The sequence below is a fragment of the Acromyrmex echinatior genome, chromosome 9 (genome assembly GCF_024713525.1).
Source record: "Acromyrmex echinatior isolate Ae372 chromosome 9, ASM2471352v2, whole genome shotgun sequence".
Taxonomy (NCBI): domain Eukaryota; kingdom Metazoa; phylum Arthropoda; class Insecta; order Hymenoptera; family Formicidae; genus Acromyrmex; species Acromyrmex echinatior.
In genome coordinates this window covers 341,341-357,540 of record NC_141860.1, presented here as the reverse complement: position 1 = coordinate 357,540, position 16,200 = coordinate 341,341, and the positions used below count along the sequence as shown (strand labels likewise).

General features: G+C 36.0%; 1 protein-coding gene across 6 annotated transcripts; it reads left to right on the top strand.

Moving 5' to 3' along the window:
• The first annotated feature begins 797 nt into the window (after positions 1–797).
• Ufd4 (ubiquitin fusion-degradation 4-like) lies at positions 798–16,167 on the top strand. Of its 6 annotated transcripts, XM_087409228.1 has the most exons (24): positions 798–909; positions 1,033–1,152; positions 1,726–1,774; positions 2,286–2,425; positions 2,513–2,747; positions 2,849–3,189; positions 3,264–4,323; positions 5,257–5,376; positions 6,641–7,037; positions 7,304–7,339; positions 7,550–7,816; positions 7,911–8,464; positions 8,546–9,452; positions 9,529–9,815; positions 9,918–10,175; positions 10,300–10,507; positions 10,754–10,954; positions 11,246–11,508; positions 11,652–11,810; positions 12,194–12,409; positions 12,513–12,757; positions 12,846–13,416; positions 13,523–14,577; positions 14,758–16,167. In XM_087409228.1, exons 4-24 carry the CDS (start codon positions 2,286–2,288, stop codon positions 15,038–15,040), a joined length of 7,803 nt encoding a protein of 2,600 aa, XP_087265354.1. In that variant the 5' UTR covers positions 798–909; positions 1,033–1,152; positions 1,726–1,774; the 3' UTR covers positions 15,041–16,167. The 6 variants fall into 6 exon arrangements, with proteins under 6 accessions (XP_087265354.1, XP_087265352.1, XP_011054729.2 ...); XM_087409226.1 differs by lacking the exon at positions 5,257–5,376 and having other exon boundaries at positions 1,033–1,078; XM_011056427.2 differs by lacking the exon at positions 5,257–5,376.
• Positions 16,168–16,200: the final 33 nt, after the last annotated feature.

Below are 16,200 nucleotides of genomic sequence, written 5' to 3'. Positions count from 1 at the left end.
AAATTGAAGCATCGGGTTGGCTGAAGCATTAAACTGTGACTTGCGACGTCTGTGATACGTTCATTGTAGAATGGCCTTTAAATGTAGTGACAGTCGAAGCTACGAGATGTCCAGACTCTGATTATAGGATGCTTTCCAATTGCAATATCCCTAGACATTTCGTGCGACACGAGTTGCATTCTAATTGTCCGTTATCGTCGACACAATCACATCTATACTCAGTCGAGGGCTGTGTAAGCTTGTGTTTTCTAGTGACAATTACATGTTACTAACTGCGGCGGCTATAAATGAGGTTGGAAGACATTGAGTGGGCGGCACTTTTACTTTTTTTTATTTAATATAGGCGGAAAAAGTTTTAATCTAACTCTACCCGAAACGGATTTCAACCATGCACATTCTGTTTCAATTGAATCGTGCACAATAATATACTTCGTGCATTCCTGTGTACGTTAAGATGTGTTAAGCAATTGGAAAGCACCCATAGTCTTTAGTTCAGGCTAGAATCCTTAAGTCCAGTTCCACAACTCGGTTAACTTTTAACCAAGATTAAAAAAACTTATTCATTGTCTCTTTCCAATTCTCAAATTGAAAAGAGATAGAAAACAAGTTGAACTTGTGAACTGGGCCTTAGACTACCAGAATCTGCCCTAAAAATGACGTGTGTGTCAAATATGTGGTTGCTCTCAATTGGTGGTATGATTGTATATGCGTTCTTGATTGGTACTGCCATTGTGTAGGCACGCCAATCACAAGAGAGGTTGGAGGGATGGCCAGATTCTGATAGTTCTAGGGACTCTAGTTCAGGCTAGTTGCATGACTCCAGTCTACATCAAAAATGAACATCACATATGTAAATGGCGAGGAGTATATATGACGTATCGATGATATAAAGAAGAAATTACTTGCGGTGTAAGTGCTTTGTTAAGTCGATCCATTAACATAAAATCTAATTCGCATTGTTAACGGATGAAAAATATATATATAAAATTAATCTGTTTTTTCCGCGGTGGTAAACGACACTTCTGCTAAAAGGATGACAAGTTGACCTATCACGAGGAATGGAATGTCTTTTACAACGGTACGCTTCAACGACAGGCGTGCATATCAGCGTATGTGCCTGTGCGTGTGTAACACGAATGATGCGCCTGCGATGTGTGTAAATATAGTAAATCTATCGAAATATGATTATTACTTTGGTCGTGCTATATTTTCTTTATCTTAATTGCTTTCTTATCCCTTTAAAATGGATAAGTACGCATGGTTAGGTTTCCTTGATGGTATCATTTTATCTCACATTGTCTTGGCAATGAACTTTTTTCAATCTTTATTATGCTCTAGTTGTAATAGCCGTATTTGTGCATTGTATAGTGATGTATCATAATCATATTTTTCTTTTACCGATCCCGTCGATCGTGCTACTTGTCATGACTCGTAATGACATTTTATTTGCATCTGATTCCCTCTGTGTGTAATATTTTAGTAAACAGTGAGGCGACAGCAAATTACCAAACATTTGTATTATCTTAAAATTATGTCAAGTATTACAGTTTACTTTTTCATATTCAATTGTACATATTTATATTATAATGGAATAGGATAGACTTATGTTTGTACAATGACATTGTATTTACAATGTTTGTTTGTCCTGCTCACTTTTTCCCTTAAATAATATTAGTGGTTAATACAATTTGTATAGTTTAATGATGTGTTCTGTATAACTTTCAGAGTATTGAAATAAAATAATCAATCTGTTTGGTGCTGTTTAAAGTATAAGGTAAGTAGTGAACAAATTATATTTCATTTTCCAATAGAGAAATGTAATTGTTTATTCTACATTCTAACAATTTATGGTACAATAATTAATAAGTCTCTTCAACTTTGGGTTATTAATTTTTTATCATTATTCATATTTTTATTTATTGTATATCTATTCAAAGGATTGTTGTATATAATAATAGCTTATTAATAATCTATTACATATTGGTTGTGTTCCAAGTTCAAAATTCACTGCCTGCACTAAATATAGTTTACTTTATGTGCACAATAGATTTACAGCACTAGCAATGAATTTTAGAACATAGTTGTAGAAATATGGACAATTGTTGTCAAATATTTAGATAAAATGATCAAGCTGTTTCTTAATTTTTATCAGGCTACTAATTTACAATAGTTTGTATACACGTTTAAAAACTTTTTTTAAATTATGATTTTTAATGCAAATTACTTATAGAAGTTTAGATACAAGCATAATTAAAATATAAAATGATGTATTTTTTCTTTTTGAGATGGCAGATGTTGATCCTGAGACTTTGTTAGAATGGCTCAGTATGGGGCAAGGAGATGAAAGAGACATGCAGTTAATCGCATTAGAACAACTGTGTATGCTGTTACTCATGTCTGATAATGTGGATCGTTGCTTCGAATGGTAAAAATAACTACAACTGATGTAATTCATAGTAATGTATAAACGTTTTATATGTATCCTATTGTATATTTTGCATTATATTTTCAGCTGTCCTCCACGTACATTTCTCCCAGCGCTTTGCAGAATCTTTTTGGATGAATTAGTGCCGGACAGTGTGCTCGAAGTGACTGCTCGAGCTATCACATATTATTTGGATGTCTCCGCAGAATGTACGCGCAGAGTGGTTGCTATGGAAGGTGCAGTAAAGGCTATCTGTAGTCGTCTCTCTGGTGCTGGACTTGGTTCCAGAGTCAGTCGGGACTTGGCAGAACAATGTATAAAGGTAGGATACATTGAATTAAGTCAGTTCCAGTAAAATTTTTGGATTACATTTCTAGAATACAAGACAAATTGATGGAATCTCACTTTCATATCTTAAATCAGGTATTAGAACTTGTATGCGCCAGAGAGGCAGGTGCCGTGTTTGAAGCTGGTGGTCTACCTTGCGCGTTATGTTTTATTCGAGAACACGGAGCGCGCGTACATCGGGACACATTGCATTCGGCGATGGCAGTCGTTACTCGACTATGCGGTAAAGTTGAACCTCAGGATAAAGCTTTACCCGATTGTGTCGAGGCTCTATCGGTGTTACTCAGACATGAGGACGCACACGTTGCTGATGGTGCGCTTCGTTGCTTCGCATCACTGGCGGATAGATTTTCCAGAAGGGGAACAGATCCTGCACCATTAGCATCAAATGGATTGGTTTCTGAACTTTTATATCGGTATATAATCTTTAATATGACGATATACATTGTCATATCGTTTTATATCTTTTCTTGTGAGAACCATTTTTTAGATTGTCAAATGCGGCAGGCCCTGGCACATCCGCTACGGCGACTTGCAGCAATCCAAAGACACCTCCATCATCCAGTACCGTAACCACAGTTCCAACTCCGGAACCAAAGTCTTGTGCTTCTGTTTCAACTATAATTAGTCTTTTATCGACACTTTGTAGAGGATCACCGTCCATTACGCACGATCTTCTACGTTCGGAATTACCAGATGCGATAGAAAAGGCACTAAAGGGAGATGAACGATGCGCTCTTGACTCCATGAGACTGATTGATCTTTTGCTAGTCTTATTGTTTGAGGGAAGATCAGCGTTGGGACGTAGCACTACTGGCGGTCCATCTGGTCCCTTGCTGCCAAGACTAAGACGTTTGGATAGCGCTGGAGAAAAGTCGCACAGACAGTTAATCGATTGCATACGTTCGAAAGATACGGATGCGTTGATAGAGGCGATTGATACAGGAGGAATTGAAGTTAACTTTATGGACGACGTTGGGCAAACTTTGCTCAATTGGGCCTCGGCATTCGGTACGCAAGAGATGGTTGAGTTTTTGTGCGATAGAGGAGCAGACGTTAATAAAGGTCAACGATCGTCTAGTTTACATTACGCGGCTTGTTTCGGAAGACCAGCTATTGCCAAAGTTCTACTTAGGCACGGTGCTAATCCTGATTTAAGAGACGAGGATGGTAAAACACCTTTGGATAAAGCCAGAGAACGCGTCGATGAAGGACATAGAGAAGTTGCAGCTATTTTACAATCACCTGGAGAATGGATGTTACCGCCGAGTCAAGAACATAAAAAACTTGAGACGGAAGTGGAAGAATTCACGGAGCCTAAGGGAGATCCTGAAATGGCGCCTGTTTATCTAAAAAGATTGTTGCCCGTGTTTTGTGCAACTTTTCAGTCGACTATGTTACCAAGTGTTAGGAAAGCGAGCTTAAGTTTAATTAGAAAAATGGTGCATTACATCCAGCCAGAATTACTAATAGAAACTTGTGGCTCTGATAAAACCGGCGGATGTGGAGCTATGCTTGTTGAAGTAATTGCAAATGTTTTAGATAATGAGGTAAGCATAATAATGGTAATTATTCAACTATTGTCGACACAAACGATTTGTATTCTTACATACATTGAGTGATATTATGTCATATTTATGGACAAATAGTATTGGAAAGATAATTAAAGAAAGAGCGCATATATATTTATATGTACATGGAGAAACTTATATCTTATGATGAATTCGGTATACATATACTGATTCTGCTTTAGTACTGCTCATGGTACGAGTACAGAAGTAGTTAGTGCTATGTCATTATGTAATTGCACTTTTAGAAACATCAGTGCAACATTTCTTGAACTTGTTCAATTTATTTGGTTGATCTGAATATAATAGTTCCAAATTCAGCACTACATTAGGTCAGTTTTTATTTGCCGAATACGACAATTTTAATGCACTGATACAATGTGCACAATGTGTGGCATTGAAAAAGTTTGCACTCAGTGCGCATTAATACAGTCTGCTGAATTTACTATTAAATATCATATAACAAAGAAAGAAAAGGTTCCAGGAAATAAATCATTTACTAAAAAATAAGCCAATGCAAGTCGATACAGATTATTCATATGTAAAATTTTGTAATTTGTTCGATTAATATAATTTGTGTCGGCTCGCGCGCACACACACAGATGCTTATTTTTTAATAAATGATCTATTTCTTAAACTTGTATATTTTAAAAGAAAAGAATTTTTTTTCTGTGTATGTGTGTTTATCGATTAAGGGAGAAATTTCCTTCTTCCTTTTCAAGTTTTTTTTCCCGCAAACGACACCTGGGACAAAATTATACACATCTACTATTCGCGATAAGCGTTTGCATAATAAAATTCTCTTACCGAGAAATATGCAAGTTCTCAAAAATCCAAAGACAAAAAGTTACAATTTCAACATGCGTACTTAGAGAGATAGTTGATTCAAATGACGATATCAATGATTTAATCGAGAAACGTGAAATAAAGATACCATTGTCATCACTTACAGCGTTTAAGATGTTTGGCTCAAAATTATTTAGTCTCACGTCTCGCGAGTTTTCAAATTTTCACAACTACATTCTCGACACGATGGTAACATCTATTACATATTTCGCTCATTAATTAAAATTTTTTAGTTGTTTTTTATGCTGTTTATAATTCCATAAGTTTTCAATTTAAGTTTTTTAATTAATAGCTACGATTTGACAGACTTTATATACGTTTAATATTAACATAAATGTACTTATTGTAATTTACTTAAAGCATGAATTTAAGAGTTACGACATAGACTTTTGCATAACACTTAACGTATAACGCATAGTACATAAGAGAATCAATTAATCTGAATTCTTTCTTTCCTTTCATGGAAAAAAACTTTGATTGATTGATTCTGTTATGCACTATGCATTATGCAAAAGTCTGTGTCGCGACCCTTACTCATTAAAGTTAAATTTAGTCATGTCTTATGTCTCCATATGATATTACATTTTATTTGAGTTATTTGTATTATTAAAATCTCACAAATATTTTACATCAATATTCTTTTCATATAGTGGAATATATTTGATACCATAAAATAATAATTTCTCTCTCTCTCTCTCTCTCTCTCTCTCTTTCTCTCCTTCGCCTCCCTTTCCTTCTGTATATATAGTAATATATTGTAAAAAAGAAATTGTAGAAGCGATAAACTTTAATATTAATATTGCAAAAAAGCAAGAATTACGCGAGCTAATGACGAAATTGTGAAAGGGCCGAAAATAGAGAGATATATTTTAAAAGTTTTATCAAAAACTCAAGAATTTATCAAAAAGATGTATCAGATCTTTCGTCTACTGCCTGTTTGCTGTTGATAGGATCTAAAAATATATTTACGTTTATTTCAGTGAAATGTAATTTAATCCTTTCAGACCATGCGTATATTGTAATGTACATCAAATATTATCCATTAAAATTATTTAATTCTATCAACATTATCTGAGAGTTCATGTACATAATAATGTATATGTTGGAAAAATGGTCAAAATTTTGAAAACAATTAGTTGTTTATTATGGAGTATTTATTAAAATGCATGAATTGAATTAAAAAATTTTTTTTAACATAGTTTTGATAAAAATTTTGAAGGGATCAAGAAAGAAATAATCGTTTACTACATCTATTACGTTCTGCAACTTTGCAAAATAGACTATAGTTTTCTTAATTTTAATAATAAAAGTGGATTATATGATGTACAGTATTTATTTGTGTCTTTTATGTTTTTAACAATTTTTATTATTATTGTCTTTTGTCTTATTTGTTTACGCTTTTCAAATTTTAATTAAATTGTTAAAAAATTTGTATGTTTTTTAATATTAACAGGAAGATGAGGACGGTCATTTGATTGTCCTGCAAATGATACAGGATCTGATGATTAAAGGCAAAGACGAATTCTTAGAACATTTCGCACGTTTAGGAGTATTTTCAAAAGTTGCTACTTTAGCCGGGCCACAAGAAACTACGCCCGAGCCAGAAGCGGAATCAAATCAATCTGGAGAAGAGCAAAGAATGGAAGATGCGAAAGAATTGTTAATAGGAAGAGCGTATCACTGGAGAGATTGGTGCATATGTCGAGGACGTGATTGTCTTTACATATGGTCAGATGCGGCGGCTTTAGAACTATCGAACGGAAGTAATGGATGGTTTAGATTTATCCTTGACGGTAAACTGGCAACTATGTATTCTAGTGGAAGTCCGGAAGGTGGAACAGATACATCGGGTGAGCATACACCCACCTACGTGCGAACATATACATGCACACACACAACGCACGCTTGATCTTATATTTGCAAAAGTCATATCAACCTCGCACCATTTTTCATATTAATCCCACTATTACTTTCTTTATTGTTTTTCGTCATTAATGATAAACGAATATATTATAGTTTTCTCAACATCATTTGATACGTTACATTTTCCATTTGTGATTAACTTTCGTTAGGGGAACTATGTAAAAAAATAACTGGTTTTACTAACTGCCTACAGGAAAGGGGAGGAACACAGAGTCGCTTACAACTGAAGGTAGGTTACATACATGTTTAACTCGTGTAATGACTCACACATTATATTTATTATCTCTTTTAGTACGTTCTAAACGCGCGATATAAAAATATTTAACTTTTCTTTCTTTATTTTCTTCTTTTAACGTAATGGTATACATCCCATTCTCTTTCATATCTTGAAATTATTGTCAAGCGAGATAAATTATTTGATATGATCCGTACATTGCAGAAAATCGTGGTGAATTTTTGGAGAAACTGCAAAGAGCGCGTAGTCAATTAAAAGTGAATTTTATAAGTCAACCTGTGCTCTCTCGGCCTGGTACTACACGCCTGGTCGTAGGAAATTGGGCATTATCTAGTAGAAAGGAAAGTGAATTATGTATACATAATAGTGATGGTCAACAACAAGCAACCATTTTAAGAGAAGACTTACCAGGTTTTATTTTTGAATCAAACAGAGGTACTAAACATTCCTTTACAGCGGAAACAAGCTTAGGTATGAGAGGAGTATCTCATTATATCAGCGTAATACTATTAATGTTAAAATCCTTAAGGTCTTACGATTATTCCTCATAATTTACATTTTATAGGTCCAGAATTTGCAGCAGGTTGGACTGGCAAAAGAGGGAAAAGATTAAGATCGAAGATCGAAGCGATCAAGCAGAAAGTTAAAGTACAAGCACAAGAGATATACGAATGTTACTTTAAAGCAGCTCAAGCTCAACCACGCGGTGTAGTTGCTAAGCTTGGTGCCATTGTTAATCAAATAGAAAAAGCATCCCAAAAACAACAATCTGGGAGTCGGGAATGGCGCAATACACTACAAACTGCGTTAGAACAACTCAAAATATTGTTGAATGAAGAAGGTCGAGTTTCCGCATATGAGCTGCACTCCAGTGGTCTTGTACAAGCGTTACTTGTTTTGTTGGCAGCACCTTCTGGACCCACGCCCCCAACATTGAGAGCCACCAAACTTAGGATGCAAAGGATAACTGCATTCAAGAATTGCTTCCAAACAAAAGACACAAATAAAGAGCTTAATTCGGCCAAGATTTTAGTCCATAAGTTGATTTCAGTGTTGGAATCAATAGAAAAATTACCCGTATATCTGTATGACACACCCGGATCAGGCTACGGTTTACAGGTAATAATGCATGTGTGTGCATATCAATGTAAACTTCTTTCCCATATGTATTTCTCATGCGTGTTTCGTTACATTTTGCAGATTTTGACGAGGAGATTACGTTTTCGATTGGAAAAAGCTTCTAGTGAGAGCGCGTTAATAGATAGATCTGGTCGCAGCTTAAAGATGGAACCATTAAGTACGATACAACAATTGGAGAATCATTTGTTAAAAATGGTAGCTAAGCAGTGGCATGATCACGATAGATCTACATTTGCTTTTGTGAAAAGATTAAAGGAAGAAAATAGAGTAACGTTTAAGTATCAACATGACTTCGATGAAAATGGCTTATTATATTGGATCGGGACAAATGCTAAAACTTGTTCTGAATGGGTAAACCCGGGGCAATATGGATTGGTTGTCGTTACGTCGAGCGACGGACGAAATCTTCCGTACGGTCATCTTGAGGACATACTCAGCCGTGATCCATCGGCATTAAATTGTCACACCAACGATGATAAACGAGCATGGTTTTCGATAGATCTTGGAGTTTGGATTATTCCTAGCGCTTATACCTTGAGACATGCGAGGGGATATGGTAGAAGTGCATTGAGGAATTGGATGTTTCAAGCGTCAAAGGATGGAATTACTTGGATAACGTTATACGCTCATGTAGACGATTGTTCCTTGAATGAGCCGGGTAGTACGTCTACTTGGGCATTGGAGCCACCGAGTGAAGAGACGCAAGGCTGGCGACATTTACGTCTACAGCAAATTGGCAAGAATGCTTCAGGACAGACGCATTATCTTTCTGTGTCTGGTTTTGAGGTTTATGGGGAAGTTACTGGAGTATGCGAAGATTTAGGCCGTGCAGCCAAAGAAGCAGAAGCCGGTGTACGAAAGCAGAGAAGATTTATCAAGATGCAAGTTCTTAAACATTTAGTTGCAGGAGTTCGAGTAGCTAGAGGTCTAGATTGGAAGTGGAGAGATCAGGATGGCGTACCACCAGGTATGCATGAGTATAATAATTTCATTATCAATGTGTACTGACTGATACAGGAACATAACGCTGGATTTTAATATAGGTGAAGGCACAGTTACGGGAGAATTACATAACGGATGGATAGACGTAACATGGGATCATGGTGGATCGAATTCGTATAGAATGGGTGCCGAAGGAAAGTACGATCTCAGATTAGTCGGCGCTGGTTTGGATACAGACAACGCGACAAAATGTAAGAGTGGTGGAGGAGTTTTAACGGGTCGAAAATCAAACAGCACTCCTAGTTTACCCGACTGTACCGATACCGCTATGCGTAGTTCAGTAGCTTCTACAGATCAAGCTGCGAGTGCGGATAATCTAGCGGCAAAGGTAAAATTTATTTATTTATCATGTGCATTTACTAAATTATGAAAAGCTTTATGTTGCTATAAGAAGTATTCAAAGATATTAATTTAATTTTGTGACGAGCAGCAAGCTGCCGAGTCGATAGCCGAGAGTGTGTTGTCGGTAGCTCGTGCGGAAGCAGTGGTTGCCGTAACTGGTGAGAGCGGGGCAAACTCGACGAGCGAACTTTCAGTTGTATTGCATCCCAGACCAGATACAACTGTTACTAGCGATCTAGCTACTATCGTCGAGAGCCTCACTCTTAACACGGACTGTCCCGTTAATAGCACCAGTAACCGAGCGTCAAGCTCGAAACCACTGTTTGCTACTGTGCGAGGAAATAAGGTAAATTGTGAGATTATTATTATTGTTGTTGCTTTGAAAGTAATATCTTTCTCGTCTTACTTTTTCTAAGATATCATAGTTTATATGATAAATTAATATGATTTACATTTTATTATACACATAGACTAGTGGAGGTTTATTGAGTTTGGAAACCGCTGAAGTTTTGGATCGTATGAGAGAAGGTGCTGATAGGTTGCGCAACAATACTAACAGTTTTCTGAGTGGTGAGCTACTTGGTTTAGTTCCTGTTAGAATCAGCGTTTCTGGCGAGTCAGATGAAAACTTAAGGATTAAATCTGTACCGAGACATCATCCTACTGGAATCGCGGATGGTATGTGTATAAATGTGTATACCTTTCAATAGACTACTCATTTTAGCACTGTAACGCTTATATTGATTTAAATCAGACATATCAATCGGATCGAGAGATCGTCCGTAACTATACATTTTTTAAACCTTTTTTGTATGCGATAAATATACGAACGCATTTTAATTAATGATCGAACATTGATTTCTTTCCCTCGTGATCGTATTAATAACGTATGTAAAAATTCCGTACATTTTTCCTTCGAATTAGTTGCTAAAGACTGTACTCGAGAGAAAGAAGCTAGCTCGTCTACGCAAAATACAACGGGCGGTTGTCCTGTTGTGGTTACCAATCCCATGTCGGTATCTGTGCCTAATCTCGCTTGTTCCGATGCTAACAATACTTTGGAATCAACAGCTGCTACTGGTTTGTTGGAAACTTTTGCTGCAATGGCGCGAAGACGAACATTAGGTTAGTTCCAAATTAAGTAATTACATGCGGCGAAATTACATTTGTTATCATTTTATCACTGTATAATTGTATTTTATTATTATAATTATTATTATAATAATTATAATAATTATTATTATTAAACCATCTTCACACGTACGCTGTATTTTTGCGAAATATTTACGTAAAGCTATTTCTTTGATTATATTTAGTTACATTAAGAAGACGATAATTTGTCTCTTTATAGCACATTGCATCTCTTTCGTAGTAAATAATTCTTAAAGAAACAAAAAAAAAGTAAAAAATTTCTAGGACCTGCGGGTGGACAGCATCATCTCGCTTCAAATTCTAATACGAATTGTAATCCAATTCGAGGGCCGAATTCTGTATCTAGTCTCGTACGATTGGCACTCAGTCCCAATTTTCCTGGTGGTTTACTTAGTACGGCGCAAAGTTATCCAAGTTTAACAAGTAGTGGACAAGTAGCTGGTAGTGGTGTTACTACGACAACTGGACCTGGTTTAGGACAAGCGCTTACTATGTCTCTAACTAGTACAAGTAGCGATAGCGAGCAGGTAAAATTACCATTTGAATAATCTTTTTTTAATAACTAATGTGTTCTATTGAAATTTATTCTCGTAAATATTTGTTTACTTGAAAGAAAGTGTAAGATTTGGTTTTGCCTTATGATACAATGTGTAAATATTCATGGTTCCAGGTCAGTCTTGAAGATTTCTTGGAATCCTGCGGAGGTGTAGCAACTTCTAGCACCGGAGGAGGTCGTACTACTGGTGGACCAACGCTTTTGACTGAATTGGAAGATGACGAAGACGGTGTCCTAGAAGAGGAAGAAGATAACGAAGAAAATGATCAAGAAGTAATTGCGCAGCATTTTATTTCATTAAGAGTTGTGTATCTGAAATAAGTCTGTAAACTTCACAGATTTTATTCTGCCTTCGACTCAGTCGATCTCCTTAAAGAACTTGATTGCACATCATTTGTTATGTTATGATTTTCTGGTAACATCTTGATATTTTCACTGCGGAAAAATTGAATCAATCTGATTGGTCGAAGAATGCGCCTACAAAATTGAACAACTTACTTTAGAAATCACTGGTATCAATTGAATCACTATTATTAAGTGGATTAAGGCTATGAATCACCAACATATGTCTAGATCAAGATCATCAAAACTGTGTTTATCAACGTGTAAAAAAATTGTCATATATACGATGAAATATGTGATATATAATACTTTAGGAAGAAGATGAAGAGAATGAAGAAGAAGGTGATGGTTGCGAAGGTGAATATGAAGAAGTAATGGTAAGTCGTAATCTCTTGGCAGCATTCATGGAAGAAGAGGCACCACAGAGTAGTAAAAGACGTGCATGGGACGATGAGTTTGTATTGAAGCGTCAGTTTTCTGCTCTTATCCCTGCTTTTGATCCACGTCCTGGCCGAACTAACATTAATCAAGTAAGTTATGTATTATTAATAAGTTAGTATGTATTCTTAGTAAGTAATAAATTAGATATGCTATTTTTTTAAATTGCATCATTCTGAGGTATTTTTACAACAGACAACTGATTTGGAAGTTCCCTCTCCTGGCAGCGAGACGCAAGTTAACAGTCGCATAGGATCATTGCCTATGCCTAGACTTTCTTTATCGTTAAAAGGACCCGGATTCCCAGGTATACCGGATGTCGAGATATCACTTTCGGATTCGCACGCTAGTATTTTTCAAGCGGTCCAAGAATTAATGCAGTTAACTGAATTAGGCAGCCGTCAAGAAAAATTAAAAAGAATATGGGAACCAACCTACACGTAATAATTTGAATTTTGTTCATTTTACACCGTATTTTTAAATCATAAGAAATTAGCAAATTTAATTTAATTGTGCCTTTCCATATAGAATAATATATAAAGAAGCCAGAGACGAGGAATCATCTGGCAGAGCAACGCCGATCGTAACATTGTACTCTCGTAATCCGACGCAGAACACAAACGCGTGCACCGTCGAAGATATTCTACAACTCTTGAGACACGTATTTGTCTTGGGCACTATTCGGGACGAAGGCATCTTGGCAGAGCAGAACGAGTCGAACGATACGACTTACTGGCTTCATCCAGATGATTTTACATCTAAAAAAATCACGAATAAGATCGTACAACAAATTCAGGACCCATTGGCTTTGGCCGCTGGTGCATTGCCTAATTGGTGTGAAGAGCTCGCACGAAGTTGTCCATTTTTGCTGCCTTTCGAAACAAGACGACTTTATTTCAGTTGTACCGCTTTTGGTGCTTCACGGTCTATCGTATGGCTACAAACGCAGCGAGATGCGATCCTTGAAAGACAAAGGGCACCTGGTCTAAGTCCACGGCGTGACGATAGTCATGAATTTCGTGTCGGTAGGCTCAAGCACGAAAGAGTCAGTGTACCGAGAGGAGAAAAGCTATTAGATTGGGCGGAACAAGTATTGAAGGTATAAAGGAAAAAAAAGAAAGAAAATTGCATCTACAACTATGAAACAAAAATATAAAAATACTCAATGTACATTTATTTATTTATTTTGTCTTTTATTCTCGTAGGTGCACGCAAGTCGCAAGAGTATACTCGAGGTAGCGTTCATAGGAGAAGAAGGCACTGGTCTTGGACCTACCTTAGAATTCTTTGCACTAGTCGCAGCGGAACTGCAACGCAAAGATTTGAGTCTTTGGTTATGCGATGACACCGCCGATGATAATGCCACTCGGATTTTAAACGAAGAGCAAACATGTATTTCTGGAGAGAAGATTCGGCCTGCAGGATATTATGTAACGCGAGTCAGCGGCTTATTCCCAGCCCCATTACCACAAGATTCTGCATGCTGCGATCGTGCTGTTCGATATTTCTGGTTCCTAGGAGTCTTCTTGGCAAAAGTTCTCCAGGATAATAGATTAGTAGATTTACCGTTATCCCGTCCATTCTTAAAATTAATGTGCCGTGGTGATATCTCGAACAATGTCAATGAAAAAATCGGTCTTACTGGCGTTACACAGGAAAGTATGTCATCTAGTATGTCGAGTAGCTTTATATCGGAAGAAGGGGAAAACGATGCTGTGTATTCTTCATTAGAACCTTGTCCGTGGTACGCCGGTTTATTAGACATAGAAGATCTTGTCGAGGTGGATCCTGTAAGAGGAGAATTTTTAAGAGAAATACAAAATGCGATCACGAAGCGTGATAGAACTTGTTCCGATGGTCCAAGCTCCACTGACGAAGAAACATCATTATATATTACTCATCCATCAGGCACTTCAGTGGCTATCGAGGATTTAGCATTAACCATGACGTATTCACCAAGTTCGAAAGTTTTTCAACATGATCAAGTGGAATTGATGGAAGGTGGCTTGGATATCACAGTGACAAGAGAAAACGTAAGAGAATATGCAAATCTTACGATTAATTACTGCCTTAACCAAGGAATTTATAGACAACTCGAAGCGTTCAAATCGGGCTTTTCAAAAGTCTTTCCAATGGAAAAGCTCCATGTCTTTAGTCCAGATGAAATGAGAGCGATGCTTTGTGGAGAACAGAATCCACAATGGACAAGAGAAGATTTGCTCAATTACACCGAGCCAAAATTAGGATACACAAAGGAAAGGTAAGACAGTGCATCAATGATATGTTGTACACTGTGATATCGCAACTTATTTTTTATAATAAATTTATTAGGAGCAAAGTTTATGTAAATCTGTATATAAAAATAGATATAAATTAAATGGACTTAAATAATAGACATAGCATTAATCTCACATTATTTCATTTAATTCTATTTTTTCAGCCCTGGTTTCCAAAGATTTGTCAACGTACTGTTATCATTAACTGGATCTGAAAGAAAAGCATTCTTACAATTTGCCACCGGTTGTTCGGCTCTACCTCCAGGTGGTTTATGTAATTTACATCCCAGATTAACTGTCGTACGGAAAGTGGACGCTGGTTCTGGTGGTTATCCTTCTGTTAATACTTGTGTTCATTACTTAAAATTACCAGAATATCCTACAGAAGAAATCCTGAGAGAAAGGCTGTTGGCTGCTACTCGGGAAAGAGGGTTTCACTTGAATTGAATTTATTCTCTTATCTCAAGATTCAAGTTAGTCATAAATTATGCGGGAAAAAAATTATACTTAACAGATCGAGATAGGTGTGTGTGTGTGTGTGTGTGTGTGTGTGTGTGTGTGTGTGTGCGCGTGTGCGTGCGTGTGTGTGTGCGCGCGCGCGTGTGTGTGTGCGCGTATGTGTGTGTGCGCGCGCGTGTATGTATACATTGTATATGTAAAAATAGATGAACGGCCTTTATTGTAATTTGATAATTTTATTTTTCTGGTACGAATTAGTATAAACAGATAGCAAAAACATGTGTCTAAAATGTTTAAATATGTTTCTTTGATCTATTTTGTTTTGCCTCCATATTTTATTTCTTAATTTAGATAAAAAATGATTTCACATATTCTTGTTTTTTTTTTCTATCCTTTTTTCAGATATCTACGTTGAAAAATGTATCTTATCATTTCAGTAAATTTATGATCAATAAATCATAGTACATTTATCATTCAATGCTTCAAGCTCTCTTAAATCACATTGATTTTCTGTATATTGATCTTCGTAATATTTCGTACATACATACATTGGGTTGATTCATAAATAACTTTCATTTTCTTTTACAGAGTCTTTATAAATAACAAAACGCAGCTATGACATGTTTAACATTTCTTAATTTTCTCGTGTAACGTGGATTTTGTTCCATCAATAATTTCAAAGTATTGTTACTGAAATTAGAATAACCTTTATTCGGAATTAGTCCGTGAGTGATACTTTTCGAAGGAAATTATCGTAAATCATTTTCACACTCCTCGATCTGTTATAACATTTTCACTATACATTAATGTAATTTTTCCATTACAATAGCACTGCTCCCTTAATAAATTCTCAAAAATTATGTTATATATTATGGCGCATATGTACTTTCAAATCTTCCGTTTTAAGAGTTTACTTTCATGATTTTAAAATGATGTACTATAATATATACTGATTTGTAACTAAGGGACCCTTCACTACTAAATAAATGTAAAAATTATTAAGTATAATTAAAGTAACTTGGGATTCTCCATAGATAAATTATTTACAACATAACTTATTTATGAGTCAATCCAATTAAATTATTAAATATAGGTAAAAAAAAAGGTAAAAAAAATATATATACGATATACATATTTATATTTAATGT

What these genes read in the sequence shown, in the direction of transcription:
- Ufd4 (XM_087409228.1), top strand. Translation starts at nt 2,286, where the DNA reads ATGGCAGATGTTGATCCTGAGACTTTGTTAGAATGGCTCAGTATGGGG. An exon ending in ACTACATTCTCGACACGATG is followed by an intron (nt 5,377 to 6,640) that starts GTAACATCTATT and finishes TAATATTAACAG; the next exon opens with GAAGATGAGGACGGTCATTT. An exon ending in TCAGGATGGCGTACCACCAG is followed by an intron (nt 9,453 to 9,528) that starts GTATGCATGAGT and finishes ATTTTAATATAG; the next exon opens with GTGAAGGCACAGTTACGGGA.